Source organism: Girardinichthys multiradiatus, chromosome 14, assembly GCF_021462225.1.
Source record: "Girardinichthys multiradiatus isolate DD_20200921_A chromosome 14, DD_fGirMul_XY1, whole genome shotgun sequence".
Classification (NCBI taxonomy): domain Eukaryota; kingdom Metazoa; phylum Chordata; class Actinopteri; order Cyprinodontiformes; family Goodeidae; genus Girardinichthys; species Girardinichthys multiradiatus.
Window position 1 is genome coordinate 41,284,646 of NC_061807.1, and position 22,530 is coordinate 41,307,175.

The 22,530-nt window shown below is 38.3% G+C and overlaps 1 protein-coding gene across 1 annotated transcript; it reads right to left on the reverse strand.

Annotated features, from left to right (window-relative positions):
• Window positions 1–1,067: 1,067 nt before the first annotated feature.
• On the reverse strand, window positions 1,068–21,857 carry il13ra1 (interleukin 13 receptor, alpha 1). Its single transcript, XM_047385640.1, has 10 exons — window positions 20,864–21,857; window positions 20,176–20,327; window positions 18,233–18,362; window positions 18,000–18,099; window positions 8,964–9,154; window positions 8,627–8,760; window positions 4,850–4,973; window positions 4,576–4,666; window positions 3,462–3,531; window positions 1,068–3,271 (listed from the first exon to the last, which is right to left on the reverse strand). The coding sequence occupies exons 1-10, from the start codon at window positions 20,925–20,927 to the stop codon at window positions 3,167–3,169; spliced, it is 1,161 nt and encodes a 386-aa protein (XP_047241596.1). The 5' UTR covers window positions 20,928–21,857; the 3' UTR covers window positions 1,068–3,166.
• Window positions 21,858–22,530: the final 673 nt, after the last annotated feature.

The window sequence follows — 22,530 nt, forward strand, 5'->3', positions numbered from 1 at the left end:
GCCTCCCACTGAGCCACAGTCTCCTCATCCTATATATGAATATGAACCTAAGCATACTGCTAAAACAAAACTCAAACAGAGGTCTAGGTCTTGACTTTGACTACACCCATCTAAAAATTGTAATCATTTCATTTTAAAAAAGTTATGTCAAAACACAAAATCTCAAAGAATGCTGTACAAAAATATCCCCAATTTTATCTTAATGAGCTAGACCTGTTTTATTGTGAGGAATAGGCACCAGTGCAAATGATCAAATGTGGATAGCTTCTAGTGACAAACCACCTACTAACTCAAGATATTGCAGAAGAGCTGCCCTTGGTGTATATTTTTGTCCTCCTTTTAATTTTACTATATTTTATTTCAGTGATCTGAGGAAATAAGGAAAAAATCCAAAGGAAGTCATACATTTTCAAGACACTTTACATGGAATCATGCTCCTTTTAGTCGTGTCATTTCTCTCAGAAATATTATTTCAGTATCAATATGGAAAGCCCCTTGAACATCCGAACATAGACTTTTTGGTCACTTTACTTCCTTTTTTTTTTTTTAAACACTCATCAGTTTCAAACTTGATCTGTTTTGTCCTCAAATACTTGCCCTTGAGAAGAAGAAAAGTGGCTCAGGGATCGCTTTTGCTGTCAGCTGAGACAACCACTCAGATACCAGTCATGAAACAGGTCCCTTCAAACCAAATCGTTAATGTGCTCATAATGCTACAATTTGCAGGAGTGAAATTCCGAAATAGTTTCTATGGAATTAAGTGATTGACCAATTGTTCTAGATAATATTGTGGTAAAACCGCACATAGTGACAAGCTGGTGTGGACACTTTGTCCACAACCTCCAACTGGAGTTGTACTGTGACTCTTGAGGTTCCTCGCTGACTTGAGAAGTGGCAGAGCCTAAACACATAGGCAAAAATGTTTTTACTTTTCTCCATTTTACATTCCATTTCTAACCCAGTCTCTTCTGCTGTAAATTGTCCTCAAATAATTTTTAGAAAAGAGCAACAAGTACCAGACACCAGTGGCCAAGCTACCCGAATGCAGACTTATGCAAAAAAACATATTTTACTTTTTACATTTTTTTATTTCATTTAATCTTGTATGATTGACACATGTAATATATTTACATTCTCTCTAAGACATGGACGTATGGTATTTTTCACACTGGTGCGTAACATGTTAAACTGATCTGTAACATGGAAAGCCAGAGCTAGCAGTTGCTTATGAGTTTAGCTAAAAAGAGGCAAGCTAGAAATGAGACAAAAAACTGGAGTCATCTTTGAACTATTATGGTAACCCTGTCTGGTTGCCAAGCAATGGCAGCTGCTAGCTACAGATGCACATTCAGAATACAGCCATCACAGTAAAAGCGATGGCACTTCACAACACTCCAAATGATTAATACAATTGTTCCCCTTTACAACCAGCTTGATGACAGAGGTATAAAAACACATAAAAGCTCTACTTTAAAACTTATACATCAGAAGTTCTGTGTGCAAATATAGAAATTCCAATTGAGAAAGAAACATTCTTAATTTTAAAGCATTCACAAACAGCTCCATGCATCAACTACACAAAGCACATCACCAAAGATGACAGAAAAACAAAGAAAGTAACACATTCAGAGGGTGGCTACTTTGGTCCATGGTGGAATTTTCTGGAAGACCTAATGCTACTATATATGCACTTTTTTGGCAAAGGTAGTAGTTGACTATTAATAACTGCACTGTGCTGTATGGAGATCCATTCAGCTTTACGTGCCCAGCTCTGGGCAGAGGATTGGTGAGGTAACCAGAGATGGTAGAAAAGACCATGGATGCAGGAACAACCTCTAAGCATCTCACCTGCTAACTTACCATTTAACTTACCATTTGGTGAGGCAAAACAAGAGAACCATCTTCTTTCCCAACCTATAATATTAATAATATTTAGCAGATTTTTAAAAACACGTGGAACACAGAATAAAAAAAAATATATAATTTGCTTCAGAAGTCATCATTTCAGAAGGACAATTATTTCATAGCTAGGTTGAGAACATTTTAGTTGCCAATGGTTTACTCCTTGTAGATTATTGTAAGCAACTGGCCTCAAGCCACTTCTGGTCTCAGGGCCTGTATCGCCATAATGGGTGGTTCAGACACATTTCACACACACCAAGGATTCCATTTGAAGCACTTTGCTGCCAAGAAGTGTTTGGAGTATGTGTAATTATGCCTAGCTTTGATAATTTGCTAACTAAATACCTAGATTTTTATCTATTGTATGTGGTACATTCAAACAAACAATCTACCAAGTTTAGCAGCTGCCTGACTGCAAAAAGAGAAACAATTGATTTTTTTATGTAACGGGCAATAAATTTAAACAGTAATGGTTTAGCATGTGCCTAGTGTTGTGGTAATATGTACCATTAGCCATAGAAGCCAAGATGGAGGCTGAACTGGAGCTGCTAGGAGACATCAGGGCACATTGTTGTATTCTCATCTGGGAACTCCAAAAACCCTATTTACAAATTATTATGCTGAGCCCCATTTGAACACAGAAATTGGAAGTGTCCAGTTGGGAAAAACATGTCTGATTGTGGACTGAAAAAGTTGAAAATAAAATTAGTACTAGAATTTATAAAAGAAACACATACAACAACAAAAGAAACACAACTTAGGATCTCATTAATTAAGAAACAGTGTATCGGTATATGGTGAAACGCTTTCAGCTGATGCAGCTCAGCACTGCTGCTATTCCCTTACAATCTGGATCTCACGATAATGTTGCGGAGCAGAAACAGCTGCATGTATCCAAAGGGTCTCCCAGGAAAAGGAAAGACACATAGTTCAACAACGCAGGGAGTGTTTTGTGCAAAATACTTCAGTCTTCTACATTTCCATGAAAAGAAGCAGCTGTTGTGTGAATCTCTTCAGAAAGAACTATTTTCTTCTATTGTAATAATATGGCCCTTTAATCTACAGTTTCCTGAGATGACCGATGGAAGTTACAAACAATGAAGTCAAAAATGGGTTTACAAATTGATGCCAACATGATTCCTTTTTGTTTGTTCTGGTCCATGTTTATGAATCAGATCAATTTATCTGTGCATTACTAAAAACCAGGATGTAAACCTGGTTTATTCACACAGGGTAGATAATTTTTCATAGGAAGTGTGAGCAGTCAGTGGATTTGTGAATATGGTTTGCTGGCTTGTGTGTCTGTCAGCAGAGTGAGTTTACAGTTCTTTTCTTCCTCTGCCGGATTGTACAACTTGCAAAAAGAACTCTGAGGGAAAGAAGAGGCACCCAAAGAAGAAAGTGTTAGCCAAGTATACCAAATGCTTCAAGAAATCACAGAGAGCAGCTAGAATAAAACTACACACACACATAAAATGGAAACGTAACCCAATCTGGGAGTATAGCTAGAAATAATAACACCTCCCATCCTAGTGTAATACTTTTTTTCCCCTTTTTACCTTGTTGTTGGTTATATCTGTGAGGAAGTCCCGAGGTTCTGGTACTTTGGGGAAAATAATATCCTTATTCCTGTACAGAAAGAACTTAGTTTCAGAAGAAAGAATAGGTGGCGGCCATGCCAGGCCCAAGCGTTCACACTCCTTCAAATCTTCCACATTATAACCACAAACTCATACGTTTTTTACTGGGATTTTATGGGATAGACCAACATACAAGTTATAAACTGAAAAGTGTGGTGTGTATTAGTATTCAGCCCCCTTTATCCTGATACCCCTAAAATAAATCCAGTACAACCAATAGCCTTTAGAAAGTTGTGTGTAAATTAATCTCAGTATGTGTGCTGTTACACTGCAGTTCTAAAAACTCCTGGATGTACATAGCCGCTCTCTCCACATGAAAGGCAAATGAATCCCGATTATTTTGAGCTTCGAGGTCAGGTAACTACCATGTGAACTTTACTTGTCAGCTAAATGTGAACTTCGGAACACCCTGGAACTGACTTAGTTTGTCATTACTTGCAAGGCAACGTTGTTGCCCTACTCCTTGTGCACCCCCAAATTAAGGCACAATTACTTCCTATGGTGCATTATGGGATATGTAGTGTTAGTGGTGTAAGTGATATGCAACCATAACAAATATATAAAATGTTCTCCCAGGATAAATACAATTATATTGTGAGCCGGATGTGGCGTGAGGGTTTAGATCAAAGCATTTTAATGTGTTAGAATGGCCCAGGCAAGCTCCAGATCTAAATCCAATTGAGAATCTGAGGCAAGACCTAGAAGCTCCTCATCTTGTCTGACTGAGCTCGAGGTGTTTTTTAAAGGATAATGGGCCAAAAATGTCTACGTCTAGTTGAGCAAAGATGTTAAAGATAGAACCCAAAAGACTACAAAATGTTTACTCAGGGGAATACAAACAACTCCACACACTAGTGAAAAATGTTTTCTGACCCATATTATTTTTCTTCCACAATTATGCACTACTTTGTGTTGGCCTGTCACATAAAATCTCAATGAAGTTAGTGCTGGTTATGTGACAAAATGTATATAAGTTTAAATAGTGAGAATAGTTTTGCAAGGAACTGTAGATAAAAAAAGAGCCTGGTCATACTTCCTACAACACACAAGGATGACGAGTGCTACAATAACCATCAGGCCAGGAACAACAGCATACACCAAGGAAGAAAGATCCCGATCAGCATCTGCAAATAAATGCATCAGGAGCATCAGCCAGCTGAGAGCCATAACACATTACTACAAAGTTTGATGATTATTGACAAAATCTGAATACCTTTACCTTTAGAAGAACGTTTAAAGTGTTCTAAAATCAACCTCATTATAAAATATGATGATTTGATTTTGAAAATAAGCAAATATAACTATACCGAAACACTTCTGATCACTTGGCATTGAGTTTCCATGTTTGCTCGTGGCTGCGATTGATATGCAGTACCGACAGCGAGAGACCCGCTCCAGCATGTGCAAAGTTGCTCCTGGAATGTTAATCTCCTGAGAAAAGAATAAAAATAAATGTCACTTTGACCAAACAGCAGCATTAGATGAAATTCCTGGGGGATCCAAAGTTCTTATAAAAGTTTATTATATTTAGCTCATAACCAAACAAATGCTGGAATTGATTTAATCAGCCACTTAAAGCAGTTTTATGATAAGCCGTACAATAGCTACTGAGATATTTGGTAAACGTAATCTAGTCTTCCCACAGTCCAAGTATTTTACGCTAATTGGTGAATCTAAAGTAAACTAAAAAACACAGGAAATTTAAATAAACAACCCTAGAAAAACAGAAAAAAACAAAACTTTAAAACAGAGGCCCCCAAACACTGGGCACACCGGACTCCAGACCAGTACTGGCACTTTGGTATATTGGTACCGGGTCAGGGACCAGTCAGTTAATATGTGTAATAATTCTGACAGCATTGATTTGGCCGGTTGATGAACATTCCAACGAACCATCAAGGACAATGGCCTCTGGGACAGTGCTTCATGGACTTACTTGCACACACTCACCCGCACACACACACATGCTCAAGATAAACATATGCTCCCCCTCACACCAACTTCACCGTTCCCGGCATGATGTTGTTTTGTCAACTTGTTGCTTCTTTGTGCTGAGGTTTTTTTGCAATCTCAAACTGTATCCTGCTAAGGATAAAGTGTGAAATATGATTTTTTTTTCCCTCTACTTTCCTAATGTGGCCTCTTTTCTCATCTAACAAGGGCAGCGCCTGTGAGTGGGCAGCAAAGCCTCGGTGACCCGTCTCCCTTGTCTTGTGTCATGATGTATGTTTGGATGAGTTGTACTGGAATTCTAATTTCCCCTCGGGGATCAATAAAGTATTTTTGAATTGAATTGAATTGAATTGAATTGAATTGATGAGCGAAGCATGCGAGTGGTTGGTATGGATGGAAGTCAATGTCACAAAAAAAAAAAGAAAAGTATTCACACCCCTTGAACTTTTCCACATTTTGTCACATTGCATAAATGTGTTTAATTGGGATTTTATGTAAGAACATCTGCCTTTATATTTAGAACCTGTGAGTCAACAATTTGGAGAACCATCTTTCACTGCAACCACACATGACATATTTGCCCATTCTTCGTTCCAAAATAGTTTAAGCTGCATCAGATTTTACAGAGTGTCTCTGAAACCTTTTTTGCAGTCTTGCAACAGATTCCTAACTGGATGTAGGTCTCAACTTTCCCTGGATTATTGTAAATCATTCTATTTTAGCTCAGGCAGCATTTTTAGAGCCGTTGTCCTGTTGAAAGGTGAACCTCCGTCTCAGTTTGAAGTTTTTTGCAGCCTCCAACAGGTTTTCTTTGACATATATAGGGCACGTATATTGTAGAAAAGTTTTTCTTCCACATATTTGGTGTGTCCCCTACAAGGGTTGTGACAAACGTCAAATGGGCTTCCTTTCAAAAATGGCTTTTATCTTGTCAATCACCTATAAAGGTCATATTTATGGATGAGATGCAGATATCCTCAGGTCCTCCAGAGTTACCACAGAAGTCTTGGCTTTTTCCCCAGTCCCCCCAGTCCCCAGTTTAGGCCAAGTCTTGGTATGTTTGCACTGGATTTTATTTACAGGTATCGGAGCAAAGGGGGTTGAACACATATGCATGTCCCACTTTTCAGATTTTCATTTGTAAAAAACAAATAGAAACTATGTATCATTTCGTGTATTTTCACATAAAATCCCAAAAAAATGCATTGAAATTTGTGGTTGCAACATGACAACGTGAACATTTTCAAGAGGTATTAATCAGGCGTTGAAATCAGGCGCGTCTTTAGACCTGGGCCTACAGAGCCTGAGCCCCGGATGTTTTGTCAAAAGCCCTGGATCAATGAGATTATTTAAAGTCACAGGCAAACAAAATTCATCCTCACTTGATAATTGTGTTAAATATGCATCCCAAGTGTACATATTATCCATCCCTGTTGATTTATTTATTATATTTTGTGTGGCTTATTTTTTATAATAATTCTGCTGTGCCCTAAGCGTACAAGTGCCGCATTGTTCCCGAACCTACAGCAGCTGGTTTCAGGGCGCCACGGGCCATGTTATTCAGACACATTGTTTGTACCAGAATACTTCAACAGAGCCAAGCTAAAGTCTGTGCTCCCTAAATTTCATTAACATGTCCGATGTTCTTCAAGAGGAGGAAATATGTGTACAGTAATGGATTCTAAACAATAGCTCTACCCTATCTGGGCCAATCTAATCTCAACTCCTTGTTTTAACACTGTTATACAAGCCTCTTATTATTAACAGGGTTGAACTAACTGTTAAGAACATTCGGATGTGGTCTGAGGAACATTTGTCACATTACTGGCCAAAGCAGTGAGGTCCGCCTGCTGCCAGCAGTGAACTCCTCTCTTGCAGAGCAGATGAACCTCTTCTTCAGCAGCTATGAGAAGCAGAGAACTCAAATGGTCTGCAGTTTTTTCTAACATTTTCAACAGTTCCCTGACACAGCGTACTGTGCCCTACTGTCTGAAAAGATCCACCACCATTCCATTCCCCCAAGCAGATGGCAGTCACCTCCCCCAATGACATCTTATTATGCAGACTATGCCCCAAGATGTCCAACCTCAGCCTTGAGCACATCTGCCTGTGGTCTCAGGACTTCCTAATGGACGGGTCACAATTGGTCAGACTGGGGGCACCCCAAGGCTGTGTGCTCAGCATCCTTCTCTTCTCACTGTACACACATGCCTGTGTGTACAACACTAATAGAATTATCAAATGTGCAGATGACACCACTGCCTCCAGTAATCAGTGGTAGCACTGGAGGCAATGAGAGCACCTACAGAGAGGAGGTACAGGGACTGACTGAGTGGTGTTCAGACATACTGAACAGACAAAATAACTCATCACTGACTTCAGGAAACAGAAGAAGCTGTATCAACAACTTCTCATTAACAATGACAGAGGTAAGCAAGTCTAGAGTTTTAGATACCTGGGAACAAACATCTCAGGGGACCTCACATGGACATCGAACACCAACTCACTGATTAAAAATGCACAAAAACAACTGTAATTCCTCAAAACACTCAGAAAATTTGGCTGAAATTAGAGCAGAAAAAAGTACGAATCCATGGCAACCAACTCTGTGCTGTAGTTGATCACTGAAGATATAATGCACAATTAACCGTAAGAAAAAAATTGTACAGGGCTGCTGCTGAATGTATTTGCATGGACCAGATCATTGTTTACACTGTATAACATATTTTCTTGTATGCACCAAGTCCATGTTTATTTTGAAACACAATTTATTTTATTTGACCCCCAGTAGCAGAAAAATTACCACAGTATTGAAAATGGTATCGAGGATCGAGTGTTTTTTTTAGTAATAGGCTCAAGTTTGAAATTTTAGTATTGTAACAACCCTAGCAGAGAGCCAGCAGGTTTCCAAGGCGCTCATTCTGGTTTGTTCTGCAAAGCTGCCTTCTGGGTCAAAGCCAGTTGTAAAGTTGATTTTTCTGTTCAAGAAATCTTTCGAAAACAGCTTGAGAAGTTTTCAATTTATGGATATTGAGAAACAAAGTTCCATTACCATCATAGTTAGTACACATACAGATTTATTTTTTATCTGATAGGGGTTAGGGTAATTAGGTAACTGATCAGCTTCTTACCTTTTTGGAATCACATGCTGTGTACTTTATTAGGAATGTCCATAAATCCAGTCTTAGCATGTCTGGAGGAATCCAGCTAATATTCAACTTGTCCTTACTTTTTATGACTGTCCATGTAGGGGGAGGTGGTTTTACTGTGCAGCAAAAAGAGATGAAAGAGATTACTGACTTATTAAAAAAGGTTTTTAAAGGGTTCGTTGAATTACAAACTCACACATCCTGACCCTAATACAATTGCCAAAACAGAGGGAACACAGTGGATAGCTCCTCCAACAAGAGACTGAAAGGAAAATGCAGCGAGACTCTCGGTGCCAATACAAGAACCTGTAATACTTACCACGGAACCTTTCGTGCCTGAAGGTGTTCCGAACAAGCGTGTTGTTCAGTGTTGCATTAAACAACATTTCAATGAATGTTTTTTGGGTTGCTTGCAAATTACACCCAGTTTTCACATCACCAGTGTAAGTGTATGATGAGCATTCTTGTAATTTTTTTGTTGGGGTTTCATCGCTGTAATGAGTGCCCAACCTTAGAAAGAAAGAAAAAAAATGTTAATTACTTTCATGCTGTAAAAAAATGCCTCATATAAACAAACCCACTGACTAATGGGAAAAAAAAAACATTATTTAAACTTTGGTTTGTCCAGAATTTGAAGTGGATCATCAGGTAAATACCAACAAGGAAGAAGAGTGCAGCAACATTTAATGATTAGTTTTGGAAATTCTGCTTAGGCAAACTTTTGCCATGAGTGTTATTGACAGTCCTGTATCTGTTAAAAATGTCCTCCTGGTTTATCTGTGCCGACTTTAAAAGGGACCTCTGAGGAAGCAGTTCTGCCTCATGAAGAACTCTCACATATTTGAAACATTTTGGTTTTGGTGAAACATTCATATCTTGAATAAAATGAATTTATGTCAACTCAATGTTCTCCACTCCTTTTCCTCTGTATCACTCACTACAGCAGAGATGTCCTCTTTTTTCCAGTCATGTTTGCCATTGCATTGAAGCTTTTCATCAAGACAGGAAATATTCCACATTTATACAAAGTGAAACGAAATTGTGGTGTCACTGACTTCATGAATTTCTAAAAGAAAAGTCCCATTGGGGTCAATAGAAGTGAAATACATAGAATAGATTAAAAAATTCAATACAGAAAACTACACAATACAAAAAACAGAGTTGTACAATTTGACATGCGCAGGATTTTTGTGCAAACCTAGCCTGTAATCAGAAGTCACTGTTTATTGCCATGTCGAGAGCAACAACAGCCGCAGCTAGCACTGGTGCCTCAAAAATCAAAATAAAAGTGGCATCTTTGTCAAATTTGTAACTCTTTTTTGAAACCAAGATATACGATTAACAGATCATAAAAGTACATTTTTCACCTTTCTGATACTTATAAAACTGTTTTTTTTAAAAAGGTATTCCTTCTACAGTGGGAAGAGATCATTTTACCTATCTTTGTTTAACAATTTCAAAGTTTCTTATTCAAATTAAGCTACGCTGAATTTAGTTCAAAACTTCAACAGGATATTGCATTATAGAAAATATTGCCCATGTCTAGTATAGGTTATAGGAATTAAATTAGAATGGTCTCTTTACCCAGGTTTCTTAACCTCTATCAGAAACTACCATGTTTTCTCACAGCAGCATTCTTTAAGATGTCGGCTCAACCATCTTGTCTTGCACATGGAACTATAAAAATCATAGGACGTAGATTTACTATAGATGAGCCAAAGAATAATCTGGAACTTTTAATACACTTGAAAATAACCAACTGTACAACTTAACTATAACAACTGAAACATGCAGTATTTGAAATCTCTGTATTAAGGGACACATTTCTCAGCATCAACCAGCCGTCTGATTTCCTGTTTTTCCTGGAGCAAAACTCACCGAATTATCACTATCATTATAAAGTTCACTTCAACACACAGCCTCTTCAGGAGTTCCAACTGAACTGAGAAAACATAAGCAAGGCCAAGTTCAACGTGGACTACTGTCAGCCACAACAACCTCTGAGTTGGTGGTATGCCAAACAACATAGCCTCTGTTTTTACTCAGCAACACTCTGGTAGGAGCGTGAAGTGCACTTGGGAGCAAATAAGGATTTCCTTCAGCTGTTGGCTAATATACTGTACATTTGACACTGATGAGGAATGGATGACTGATTTAAAATGTCACGTTTGCATGTTTCTGGTATGCCATTTTACATTAAAAGTAAGTTGTTTATATTTTATGTGATCATTCTAATTACATCAAGCCAAAATAAACCTTCGTATTGTCGGTAGAGTATTTCCTCTCAGTGCTTAGAGTGCTACATGGTTATTTATGCAGGTATAATTGGTGCTTTTGATAAAAGCTTCTTTTAAATGACAATAAATGAAAATGCAAGATATTTAGTTTGTATTGGATGGTCTAATAACATGAAAGGACATGCCACTTTCACAGTCATACAAAAATTATATTCAATCTTTATATATTTTCTTATTTATTTTTATATCAACATGATTACATTATGGTAATTCTCTGTATTTGGGCTTAGACCAGTCTTGCAGGTCTTACAACTGGGCTGGTGCTAGTCTGCACACAGTAAGTAGAAAACAGGAACAGATGACTCCAGTTATGGCCTGTCTTCCCTGCCTTCCTGCTCGTTACGGGATTGATTCTTGTTGCTACATTTTGGGGCCCTAAAGCATTTTTAATAGTTTCTCTTAGATATTCCAAACAAAATTCCAAAGTTATGGAATAATAATCCATTTAAGAGCCGTTGTGGTGAAGAGAATCCTAAACTTCTTGGTGTGTTTCCTGGTCTGTCCAGGACTCATTGTGACATCAGGCTCAGGTCCTCGGTGAGAGCAACATTTAGAAACCATGTGCCAATAAGAAACAGTTTCTCCAGTCAAGGTTTTAGTCCAACAGCGACGCTGCATTCCTTCCATCAGGCCACACAATGAAGCACCTCACTTGTATAGACTTAGAAATAGCACTACACCTGTATGTTGCTCAACTGAACCGTGCACGGCTGTCTTTTTATTTGCATGGAGAGCAGACATCTAACACTCCTACTGAAAACTGTCTACTTGTAACCGCATTAGCCGAGCTGCATGTGCCAGCTGGAATGGATCCACTTTTGTTACACCTCTGAGCCTGCAAGGCAGGCAGTTAAAGAGCCTGACAAGTAGATGTAAAGTAGGGAGGCCCCCCACTGGCTCCTCTCCATGATAACGGTGCAGCTGCCAGGTTATATAAGGACAGACATGTACAGTCATATTGTGAAACCATAATTTGTGAAAAATGGCTTTCGTAATCTTAAAAAGAGGATGCAGTTAAACTTCCTCAATTTCAGGGAAAGAAAATAACACTTAAGTTATTTGATGTGGGAAATCTAATCCTATTAACAGTTCAAACTCTATCATCTTTGTTTTCAGCTCCTTGTAAGTCCATTAGCGTAGCTGTGAAAGCAGGCTCTTCCCAGCTCAGACCAATTAGCAATGGGATTTCTCCTATTAGGAATAATATCTCTCTATTAGTTCCCAACAGTTTTCGCCAACGCTTTTCCACACATTATCAGCCCTAGCCTTGTGTTTTAACTCAGAACAAACACAGCTTTTGGCCTTACTTGCTTCCTGTTAGTAAATCATATAAAGATTTTATTACTTATTTAGAGGTTTCAGTGAGATTGAAACAGTTTTCAAATATCTACACGCCAATGAATGCGCTGGGATCAACCGGTCAGGTCGTCTTAAAGGGTCTAAATTTAAACTTCATTTTTTATAAATGTGCTATCTATATATAAATGATCTTGACCTCCCCCAGAGTTATCGGCTGGCAGATTTTGCAACAATGACAATCATTATCCGTGAGCCGGAGAATACAGATACAGCCTATTTTTTCTCCGTATGAGTTAATAAAGGGGAAGCATTATAAGATACTGTTTTTTTCCCCCAGCGCAGCCTCACCTGATCAAAGCAGAAGATTAGACTCGTTTTGCCTTTTTTCATATTAAAAGGAAAGTATCACCAATGCTATTTAAATAAAAACAAGCTTGGATTGAATTAATGTGCAATTTGGCCTTTCGTTTATAGTACTGTCTGACATTTAGAAATGCTCTTTCAGTATACCATGGCAGTTATTTACATAATTTGCATGTGGGTTTCCAAGCCGACATTCATATTCACATTTAAAAAAATGTTTGGAGTCTAAAAGTCGTGCTTCTGACTGTAGCCTAAACCTGACCTGTCACTCACTAGCATTACAGTCAGTTGAAAGAGCTTGATTGGGGTTGCACTGTGGAGTTTCGTAAGGAGGGGAGGTGACTTTTTACAAATGTCTCTTATGTGGGGCGCGGTCCTCACAAAATGTTGTGGAACAACACATATAGATGGTATATAGTTTTTCTTTGCCTCATAAATGCATTTATCGGTGAAACAAAACAACTTTTTCTGATGTTATCTTTGATATTCCAAGTTATTTGATGATCACTGTAAGCAGGATGTCACTTTACCCGTTTAGTGGAAGAAGAAACCTTAGATGTGACCTTTTTATCTACCTTTAATCTTTTTTCAGGACACCATCAGATAAGGGCTCACATGAGAGGTATAGTTGTGTTCAAAATAAAAGCAGTCCATCTAGACTAACCAGATCAGTCACTGTAGAAATATAAGCACATGGCAAATCAATCAGTAGTAGGTATAGTAGAGTCATAGAAAACCGACAGAACCAACATTCATTATATACATCCTCCTGGGTGTGTGTCATTAAACTGATTGAGAGAGGTGTGTTCAAAATAATAGTAGTGTGGACTTCAATTACCGAGGTAATTCATGCTGAAAAGAAACATGTGTCCATCAGGTGGCCCTTATCAAAGATCTAAGCCAGCATGTTGTGCATGCATTTCTCTCTGAAAACCTGACAAAAATGGTTTGTTCCAGGCATTGTTCAGAAAAACAGCTTACTTTGATTATGGTGTTGAAAACATATAAATCAGCTGCTTTACTAAAAATGATCTCCACTGCTTTAAAATGGAAGCAAAACCAGGAGAGACGTGGAAGAAAACCAAACACTTCCATTTGAATGGATGGAAGAATAGCTAGAATTGAAAAGACTCGGCCAATGATCAGCTCCAGGGTGATCAAAGGTCTGAGTTTAACTGTGACAATTAGAAGATGTCTGTATGAAGCTAATCTATCGCCAGGTAGCCCCCAGCAAAGTCCCAGTGTTAAAGAAAAGATGCGCGGAAGAAGATAGTTCGCCAAAAGACACATCAACTGACATGAAGAGAAATGGAGAAACATTTATGGAACTGATGAAAGTAAGATTGTCCTTTTTGGGACCAAGGGCCACAAACAGTTTGTCATACGACCCCCAAACCCCGAAATGGAGCCATAGTTGACTCTGAAGACAGTGGAGCATGGTGGTTCAAGCATCATGATATGGGGATGGTTATTTTACTAGCCTAAAGATTCTTCTGTTTATACAGTAAATTTGAGTTTTGAAAAGAAACATGTAAACACTGTTATTTTATTTAACGGCCCATTTTCATTTTCTGTAATATGGTTAAAAGACTGACTGACTGTTCTGCTCCCAGGTGATTATTAGAAGGTAGAGAGACTGTAATAGTTCATTCATCTCACTGTAATGCTGAGTCAGTGAAGCTTTCTCCTTCAACTAAGCAAGACTGGACAGTTAGAACTGTGTTTAGATTGATCAACTGCTTTTTAGAAAACTCATTTCCCAGCACCACATTCACCTGATTGTGCAAACTGATGAAAAGACTTTGTGTGGTTTCCCTTTCCTCTGTGAGACTGTCTGCTGTGCAACAAGTTGCATTGTTTGGTCGGGCACACTGAAACTTGGCGTCAGTGTGACCAGAAATGCCTGGTACCAGTGCAGAGTGTGATAACATAAAGCAATCTGTGAGTCTAACCCGAGGCCAGTTTACAGAACTGTGTGCCAGGTTTCCCGAACCAGCAGACAGAGAGACGGAGCGGGTTTCTGGATCGTCTGTTAACTGGAAATCCTGTGATTAAGTGAGAGATTGACACCTTTGGTTCAAACCCATGGATCTAGTCGTAAATTTGTGATCTTTTCACAGCGCTTATATTGTCAAACTGCATTATAACCCCTTCAACGTCAGAGGAAAGCATTAACATTTACAGAAACCTAGCAGATAAAGGCTGGAAGACCGGTCCCAAAGCCATATAAGTCACACACAGCACTGGGTATGGGTTTATTGTATCGTTTATCATTATCGTGATACATTTCACCATAATAGGAATTTGGATTTATCACAATTAGTAAATTGTAATTATTATTCAAAAACCCCAAAAACTGCCTTTATTTTTACCATTTTCTCTACTGTTGTTTCCCTGACAGCATCAATAAATATCAATAAATTTCAAAATATGATTAAATGCAGTTAGTGTGAGCAATTCTGTGACAAAAACACTAGTGGTGTCCTGAAGAAGCCCATTTTAAAATGGGTTTTAAGTATTAGTGTTTGTGGGGCTGTGCTTGCTAACATGCAGTCACAGCCATACAGTGGCTTTAAAAACAAAACCAGAAAACTAAGTTAGAAATACTTTATCATCATTAGGCCCGAGCAGCTAAGTGCTGCGAAGGCCTATTGTAATTCGAATGTCTAATATTATTATTCATCCGCCAAATCAATTGCCTTTTTGGTGGCTTTAACATTTTCAAAAACTCACCAAATTTGGTTGAGGCATCAGTTCTGTGTAAAATTTACACATTTTGGGTAGAAATAGCTCCACAGCGCCCCCCCGGAAATTTTCACCCTCCTCATTCACCTTACTTTATCGAGGAGATATAAAAGTTATTACACTTGTAGTACTTCCTGAACCCTATCTAAAACTCTCCTGCAACCATGTTCTACAACACACAGGAAGCCGGTCATCGTGGGTTGAACCTAATTTTTGCCGTTTATAGCCTCTGCATTTGATTGATGTCCTCCTAGAGGTTTTGATTGATCGGGTTGAAATTTGGTCAGTTTGCTCAGAAGGGATGGGGGACCGAAAGTTATCACAATTGTGACTTTTTGAGCATATTGAAAGAGCAGAGCCAGACTTCAAAGTTTGGCAGAAAAGGAAGTGTAATGTTTCACCGTTAGATACCCTCAATTTAAACACTCTAACGATAGAGGCTTCAAGCAGTGTCTAATGACACAGAATAAGGTGATGTTGAATTCTTCTCTGAACAGTGACTATTGGCTGCTCTGTGTGGAAGTGGCAGACGGGCCATTTTATGTCTGGTCATTTGCATACTGTCGGTTCTAAATCCGACAAGTATGGAGGTTAATTTGTCTTAATATTATTCAATCAAACAAAAAACTAATCTCAATCAAAAAATATTAAGTTGTGATTAAAACTTTCAGAGTTGTAACGATTTTTTTTTTTTTATGGAATATTTTATTTTGGGGAGAAAAAAATTTTGTTTGATAAAACGTTTTTTTTTATTAAAATGACTCATTTTTTCTCACGAAGAGAAAAAAGTTATTTGCAAAACATAAACTTTTATTTGCGCATGTCAAAAATCTTTGGTTACGAGTCTCGCTCTTTTGGTTTTGACGCTTTCTGTTTTTGGTTGAACTCAAAGAATTTTGAGTTCTGGAAACATGAACATCCTGGGCGGGGCCTAAAGACAAACAATGTAAGACGTTTCCCTATTGGTTAGCGCTGACTAAAGCAGCAGACTCTGATCCCCCGCATCTCTGAACTTCTGCTCGAACTGCAGGGCTTGCAGCGTCGCTTCAGTGAGGAGACATCAACTCTACAGAAGAAAACTGTCTGTGAGCCGACAGTCAGAAATACACGGTCACGCCAGCCGACACCAGCTCTCTCTTAAAGATTAGCGTCACGCATACAAGGTGCATTACGGTAATGGAGCAGAAAGGACGCCGATCCTGGCAACGGTTGAGAAAATAAGAGGAAAACAGAAAAGTAACCTACAGAACATTTATATTAATTACATTTTTACAACTTTCACATTCATGTTTTATGTAAAAGAATAAATATTTAATATTTTACTGTACAGTTTTGGAAAAATAGCTTGTCAAAATACCTCAAAATGCTCAACCATTATATGCATTTGTCCCACTTTCAGGAATTTATTTCTCCAAAACCAAGAGAGGTGACAACACAATCTCTTCAGATTATATTAGAGGGTTATCTATATTATAACCAGAATTAGTATTTCATAATTAACTACCCCAACAAAGTACCACAAACGCTTATTTTTGGTGAGGTCAATGATATGAGGTCAAAATAACTTTTTTCTCTTCGTGAGAAAAAATGAGTCATTTTAATCAAAAAAAGTTTTATCAAACAATTTTTTTTCTCCCCAAAATAAAATATTCCATTTAAAAAAAAATAATCGTTACAACTCTGAAAGTTTTGATCACAAGTTAATATTTTTTGATTGAGATTAGTTTTTTGTTTGATTGAATAATATTGAGACAAATTTACCCCCATAGAAAAGCATGGTCCGAATTATGCCAAACTGAATATGGTTGATCTTTGTCAACCCCTAAATAATTGGACTGGAATGAGAAACATCTGAAACAGGCAGGACACCGGCCCTCGAGGACCAGCTTTGGACACTTGTCTATACAGACATTAACATCTACTCCACTTAAAGTTAACAGAAAGTATGAACTTTAAACTATTTCATACTGATATTATAGAATGATGCTGCTAATAGAGTTTAATTGGAAAAATCTTAGTACTCTCCCTCCACAGAACTTCATCCAAGTATGTTAAGTATCCCCAGCTTTCTATAGACAATGTCACTAATGTCAATAATCCCTCTCTCTGATTTTGTTAAAGAAAATAATCTGATGGTGTTATTAGGGGTGTTTTTGCCCCTAATAATGAATGGACACAAATTAGATGTTGGATTTTGAAGACAACATATCTATACCAGTGGCGGCAACAAATGTTACCAGTAATGTAGGCCTATGTTAATGGACAGACTACATAAGTAACAATACTTTATGTTGTTTTTTATGTCAACCTTACTTGTAGAAAAGGTACATAGTACAACGTTATCAAAATCTAACTGCTAAAGGTGAAAGAGGCAGAAAACAATAAGCCCATTTCTTATTTAGGGTTCATTTTATTATCCCAGTGTTCACATGTACTTTCATGACAGTGCTGCTTTTTTCTGAACAACACTGGATGTAAACTGAGCCAGTAACCAAGAGATGGGCCTTTGCTAAAGTCCAGATTTTTACTTTCTTGTGAGTTTCAGTCTGAATGTGATGCAACTAAAGAAAGCCAGTGTGTATAAGGAAGTGTTGCAAACCGCCACGACGTAATGTCAGATCAAAAATTATCGAATGTATGTATAGACGTACCAATAGAAAAAACAAAGGTCTGTTGCGTTAGAGGCAGGGGACCAGGAGCAGTGAGCTTGAGTGGCGGTATAGCTGTAGCAGTCCAGCGTCTTCACCAGTTCTGAGAGGATTAGAAACAAACACATGCAGAGAAATTTTTAAAAAGACAAATATGGACAGTTTGTTGTCTAAAGATTAGCATATTTAAATTTATTTTAAAAAGACTGTCATTATATTAAATGTAAACGGCGTACCTGGGTATCTTATTTCTAAAACTGCTGGTTCACTTCGGTTAGCGTCACAAACAGTTGTCAAAGAAAACTGAAGAAATCCTCCCTGCATGAATACTTCATGATGATAAGATGTATCCAGGTAGTTTATGTCCTCCAATCAAAAAGGAGAAAAATAATAGGCGAGAAACACATTAAATATACCCACTGACAAAAACAGTCGACCATCTAGAAGGAATAATCCCATGTGCATGGGATTTGGCCCACATGTAGTCCAGAAACAAGGAGCTGGTCACAGTCACTAGAGAGTTTACATAGTGCCTTTAGAAGTCAGCTTAGCAGAGCAGCAGGGTCCTGTGTGTCATTTACCTCAGTATAAATATAGCTGTTGCATAAAATCCTCTGGGGTTTGTTAGGATAAAAGTCAGGGCACAAGCAGCCCCATGAAAACCAAGAGACACTCCAGAACGGCCAGGAATAAATGTGTAGACAGGTTTAAAGCAGGTTTAGCTTATAAAACAATATCAGAAGCTTTGAACATCTCATTGTGAAACATGGTGGTGGCAAGCATCATGCCATGGGGATCCTTTTCTTCAGCAGGGACAGGGAAGCTGGTCAAATAGTTGATGCAGAGCATTTCTGATGATGCTTTGATCTAAACCATTCCAATAAAGCTCTAGCTGTACGTTTATGCTAGTTATCCGTTAGGGGATTCAAAAGACTTGACATTGGAGCAGCGGTTCCCTTTCCAGTGGGCCACCAATCCTTAATGACTGTACTCCCCTAAACGTTTCCAAACACCATAATCAGATTTGCCAGTGACTCCACAATAGCGGGACTTATCTACAGAAAGGAAGTCCAACATCTGGTCAACAGCTGTACAAACAATATTCTGGTTTAAATACCACTAAAACCAAAGAGATTACTGCGGATTTTAGGAGGACTAGGAAGAACACAAAGGGTTCATTCACCATCAAGTGGGAAAAGGTGGAAAGGCTCGACTCCTTTAAGCTAAAGGATCTGACATGATCACCTCTAGCCTAGTGAAGAAAGCTCCAGCGAGATGCTACTTCCTGAGAAGGCTGAAAACGGCTGGTGGGACAACCTCAGCCACTCTGGAACTTTATTTGATCGCTGTAGAGAGCATTCTCTGCCACTGCTGCACTAGGTGTGGGAGCTCCACAGAGGAAAACAGAAGGGACCTTATCTGGGTAATAAAAACAGCACCTAGGGTCACAGGGGTTACACTGCCACCCCTGAATAATATATATACTGTGTGAGTGCAGCGGAAGGAGAGGACCATCAGCGCTGATATAACTTCGCAGAGCTTTTGCTGTTTATTCCCCGGCCATCTGGTAGGAGAAGAAGCTGGAAATAATTTCATTCTGGGTAACTGCAATGACAATTCCAGAGGAATGAAGTAGTCTTGGAGTTAAGAGTTAAGATCAAAGAATATTCATGCTTTTTATTCATTCAAACTTCAAAGCACACACCAAGATTAATATCTAGCAGAAAGTTCTAAAGAAGAACAGGCAGAAATATCAGCATGCAGATGTGCAAACAAGGTAGAGACAAACCTCAAGAAGACTTTCATCTGAAAACTGCAGATGAAACTTGGTCAGTTACTGCAACTGACCGAGTGTGATGTGAAAAAATGTGAAAAAGGTCACGAGGTTTGAAGACATTCCAAAGGCATTGTAGGTAAACTCTCTCAATGAGAAAAGAAAACGTTTTGCCTATAGTCTATTTATTTCATGTTCAAAGTCCAAACATATTTCATTTTTATGCATTCACTCAACAGCGAATTAATTAATCGTCTCACAGCTGGGCGTTAAAATTCCAAAACTGTCATGCTGTATATATATATATATATATATATATATATACTTTTTTTTTTTTTTTTAGGGAGGATGAAGCAAACTACTCGTTTTAAGATGACTTTTTTAATAACACATTTCCTTACTTACTATTGCCTCATGGTCTGGCTCGCCGTCTGCTGATGTTGTTATGAGAAGTTCATACTTGCATCCTGTCAAGTGTGGAGGTGGCTCCCAGGAGACCTCTGGAGTGGAGTCATTTATCCACACCAAGGAAAGATTTTGCGGTTGTAAGATCTGGCCTTATAGTGAAGATAGACGAAACACATAAATATAAATACACAAGTTCTGAGAATTGTCTTCACATCATGTTGGGTGACGTTTGAGAGTCATCCTAGTGGCTGCATCTACGCCCCTGACGGGAAACATGTTGCTTGTAAACTGCATGGCTAATTATAGTCATGAAAGTATATATTATATAGAGAAAACGAGAGGAAAGAGCAACATTCCAGTGTCACAGCTAACAGATCTGTCTTTTTAGAAAGTAAAATAATCTACTTACAAGTTGTCACATAAACTTTTTCATAACTAGGTAATGAGGTCTGAGCTTTTAGTTGTTGTTATAGCTGTTAGTGCCAGTTCTCTTCAAGAACAATAAGCCTCTAAGTCCTTCCCTATTCCCTAGTTCATCCGGGAAATGTTAGTAGACGTTGCATGACGTCGCTATTAGGAAAAAAAAAAAAAAAAAAAAAGAAGTAAAGCAGAATAGAAAACGTAACCGAAGCAGAAAACATCATCACTAAACGAAAAAACGTTTTGTACTAAAAGAAACTCTTACCTGTTGTGGTTTCAGCCGCAAGGAACAGACAAGTCAAAGGGAGCAACTCCGACCACTGAAACATTTTTATCCCTCTGGACGAAGTTTTGTTGTTGTTGTTGTTTTTGTTGTTCTTATTCCCTCCTTGGACCGCGCAGGTGAACAGAAAGACCTCTTCCTGCTCGTGACAGACTAGCGACTGATTTCCAAACTGGCCGCTGACTTAAAGAGGAAAAACGAGAAACGAGCGCCGCAACTTAACTTTCACTTCCAGCTTCCTTTAAAGGGGAAAGAATAGCGAGGAGGCTGGAGGTGGGCGGCGTGAGCTTCCTCAGTCCGAGACAGATCTGAGAGCTGGGTATGGATCAGAACACCGGTCCAGCCTGCTGAGAAATATGTGGGGAAATATAATATGTGCAGTTTAACAAATGGTAAAAATAATTTTTTGGTCATTGCATTCAGTAAAATAAAGGTAAATTGGCCAATCTGGTAAAAGGGGACACATAAATTAAGAAACAAAGGATATGGTCACATTATGTATTCTTTCCTTAATTCTACAATTCTGTTTTTTTCCCCTTCCGACTGAAAAAAGGTTAAAAACTTGCGATAAAACGTTTTTTTAGGGCACCAACCCAGGTCTACCATAATATGGGTCCAATACAAATTTAGAAAACAAATATTTATAATTTAACACAGCTCTAAATAATAGCATTGTTTGGGGGCTGTTATGTATTTTTGGTATTGGGATTGTGGCTCAGCTAATTATAGCAAGGCAGGTTTATTCATATAGCACATTTTAGCAACAAGACAGTACAAAGTCCTTTAAATGATGGAAACATAAAGAAAGAAAAATCAAAAGGTACATTGCAGTGGCATGATTAAACACTAGTTGGACTACAGATTGAAATTAAGAATGTTTCAGTTTATAGTTTAAATAGTCAGATGCATCTCTAAATAAATAGATTTTAACCTTCATTTAAAATAACTCAGGTTTTCAGCATTTTTGCAGTTTTCTGGAAATTTGTTCTAATTCAGTGGTCTGGAAGTTTAATACAATAAAAACAAATCTTGTATTTTGGTGCTACGTCATTCAGTGACTTATAAACAGAAGTATTTTAAAGACTGTTCTCTGAGATACAGGGAGCCAGTGTAAGACTTTAGAACTGAAGCGATGTGTTCTACTTTCTTAGTTCTAATAAGGACCCAGACACCAGCGTTCTGGATCAGCTGCAGCTGTCTAATTGACTTTTTAGGAAGACCTTTGAAAACACTGTTGCAGTAATCAATTCGGCTAAAGATAAACGCATGGATAAGTTTTTCAAGATCCTGCTGGGACATTAGTCCTGTAATCCTGGAAATGTTCTTCAGGTGGTAGAAGGCTGACTTCGATTGTTTTTAGGGGGCCTCTAAAGGTTCAGGTCCAAGTCCATCCCTACACCCAGATTTAGCCCTGATCAGTGGTTTCTAGCTGTAATTACTGAAGCTGTGTGCTGATTCTTGATCGCTCCTCCCTTGGCCCAAAAACATTTTACTTCAGTTTTGTTTTTATTCAACTAAAGAAAATTATCACACATCCACACATTGATTTGTTCTGTACATCTACCCAGCACTTGAATATGTTTATAGTCACCTGGTGACATTGTAATGTAGAGCTGTATATCATCTGTGTACTTATCAACTTATCTTTG

What these genes read in the sequence shown, in the direction of transcription:
- il13ra1 (XM_047385640.1), bottom strand. Translation starts at nt 20,927, where the DNA reads ATGTTTCAGTGGTCGGAGTTGCTCCCTTTGACTTGTCTGTTCCTTGCG. An exon ending in AGCCAGACCATGAGGCAATA is followed by an intron (nt 18,363 to 20,175) that starts GTAAGTAAGGAA and finishes TTTTGATTGGAG; the next exon opens with GACATAAACTACCTGGATAC. An exon ending in ATCCTTGTGTGTTGTAGGAA is followed by an intron (nt 3,532 to 4,575) that starts GTATGACCAGGC and finishes CTTTCTGTACAG; the next exon opens with GAATAAGGATATTATTTTCC.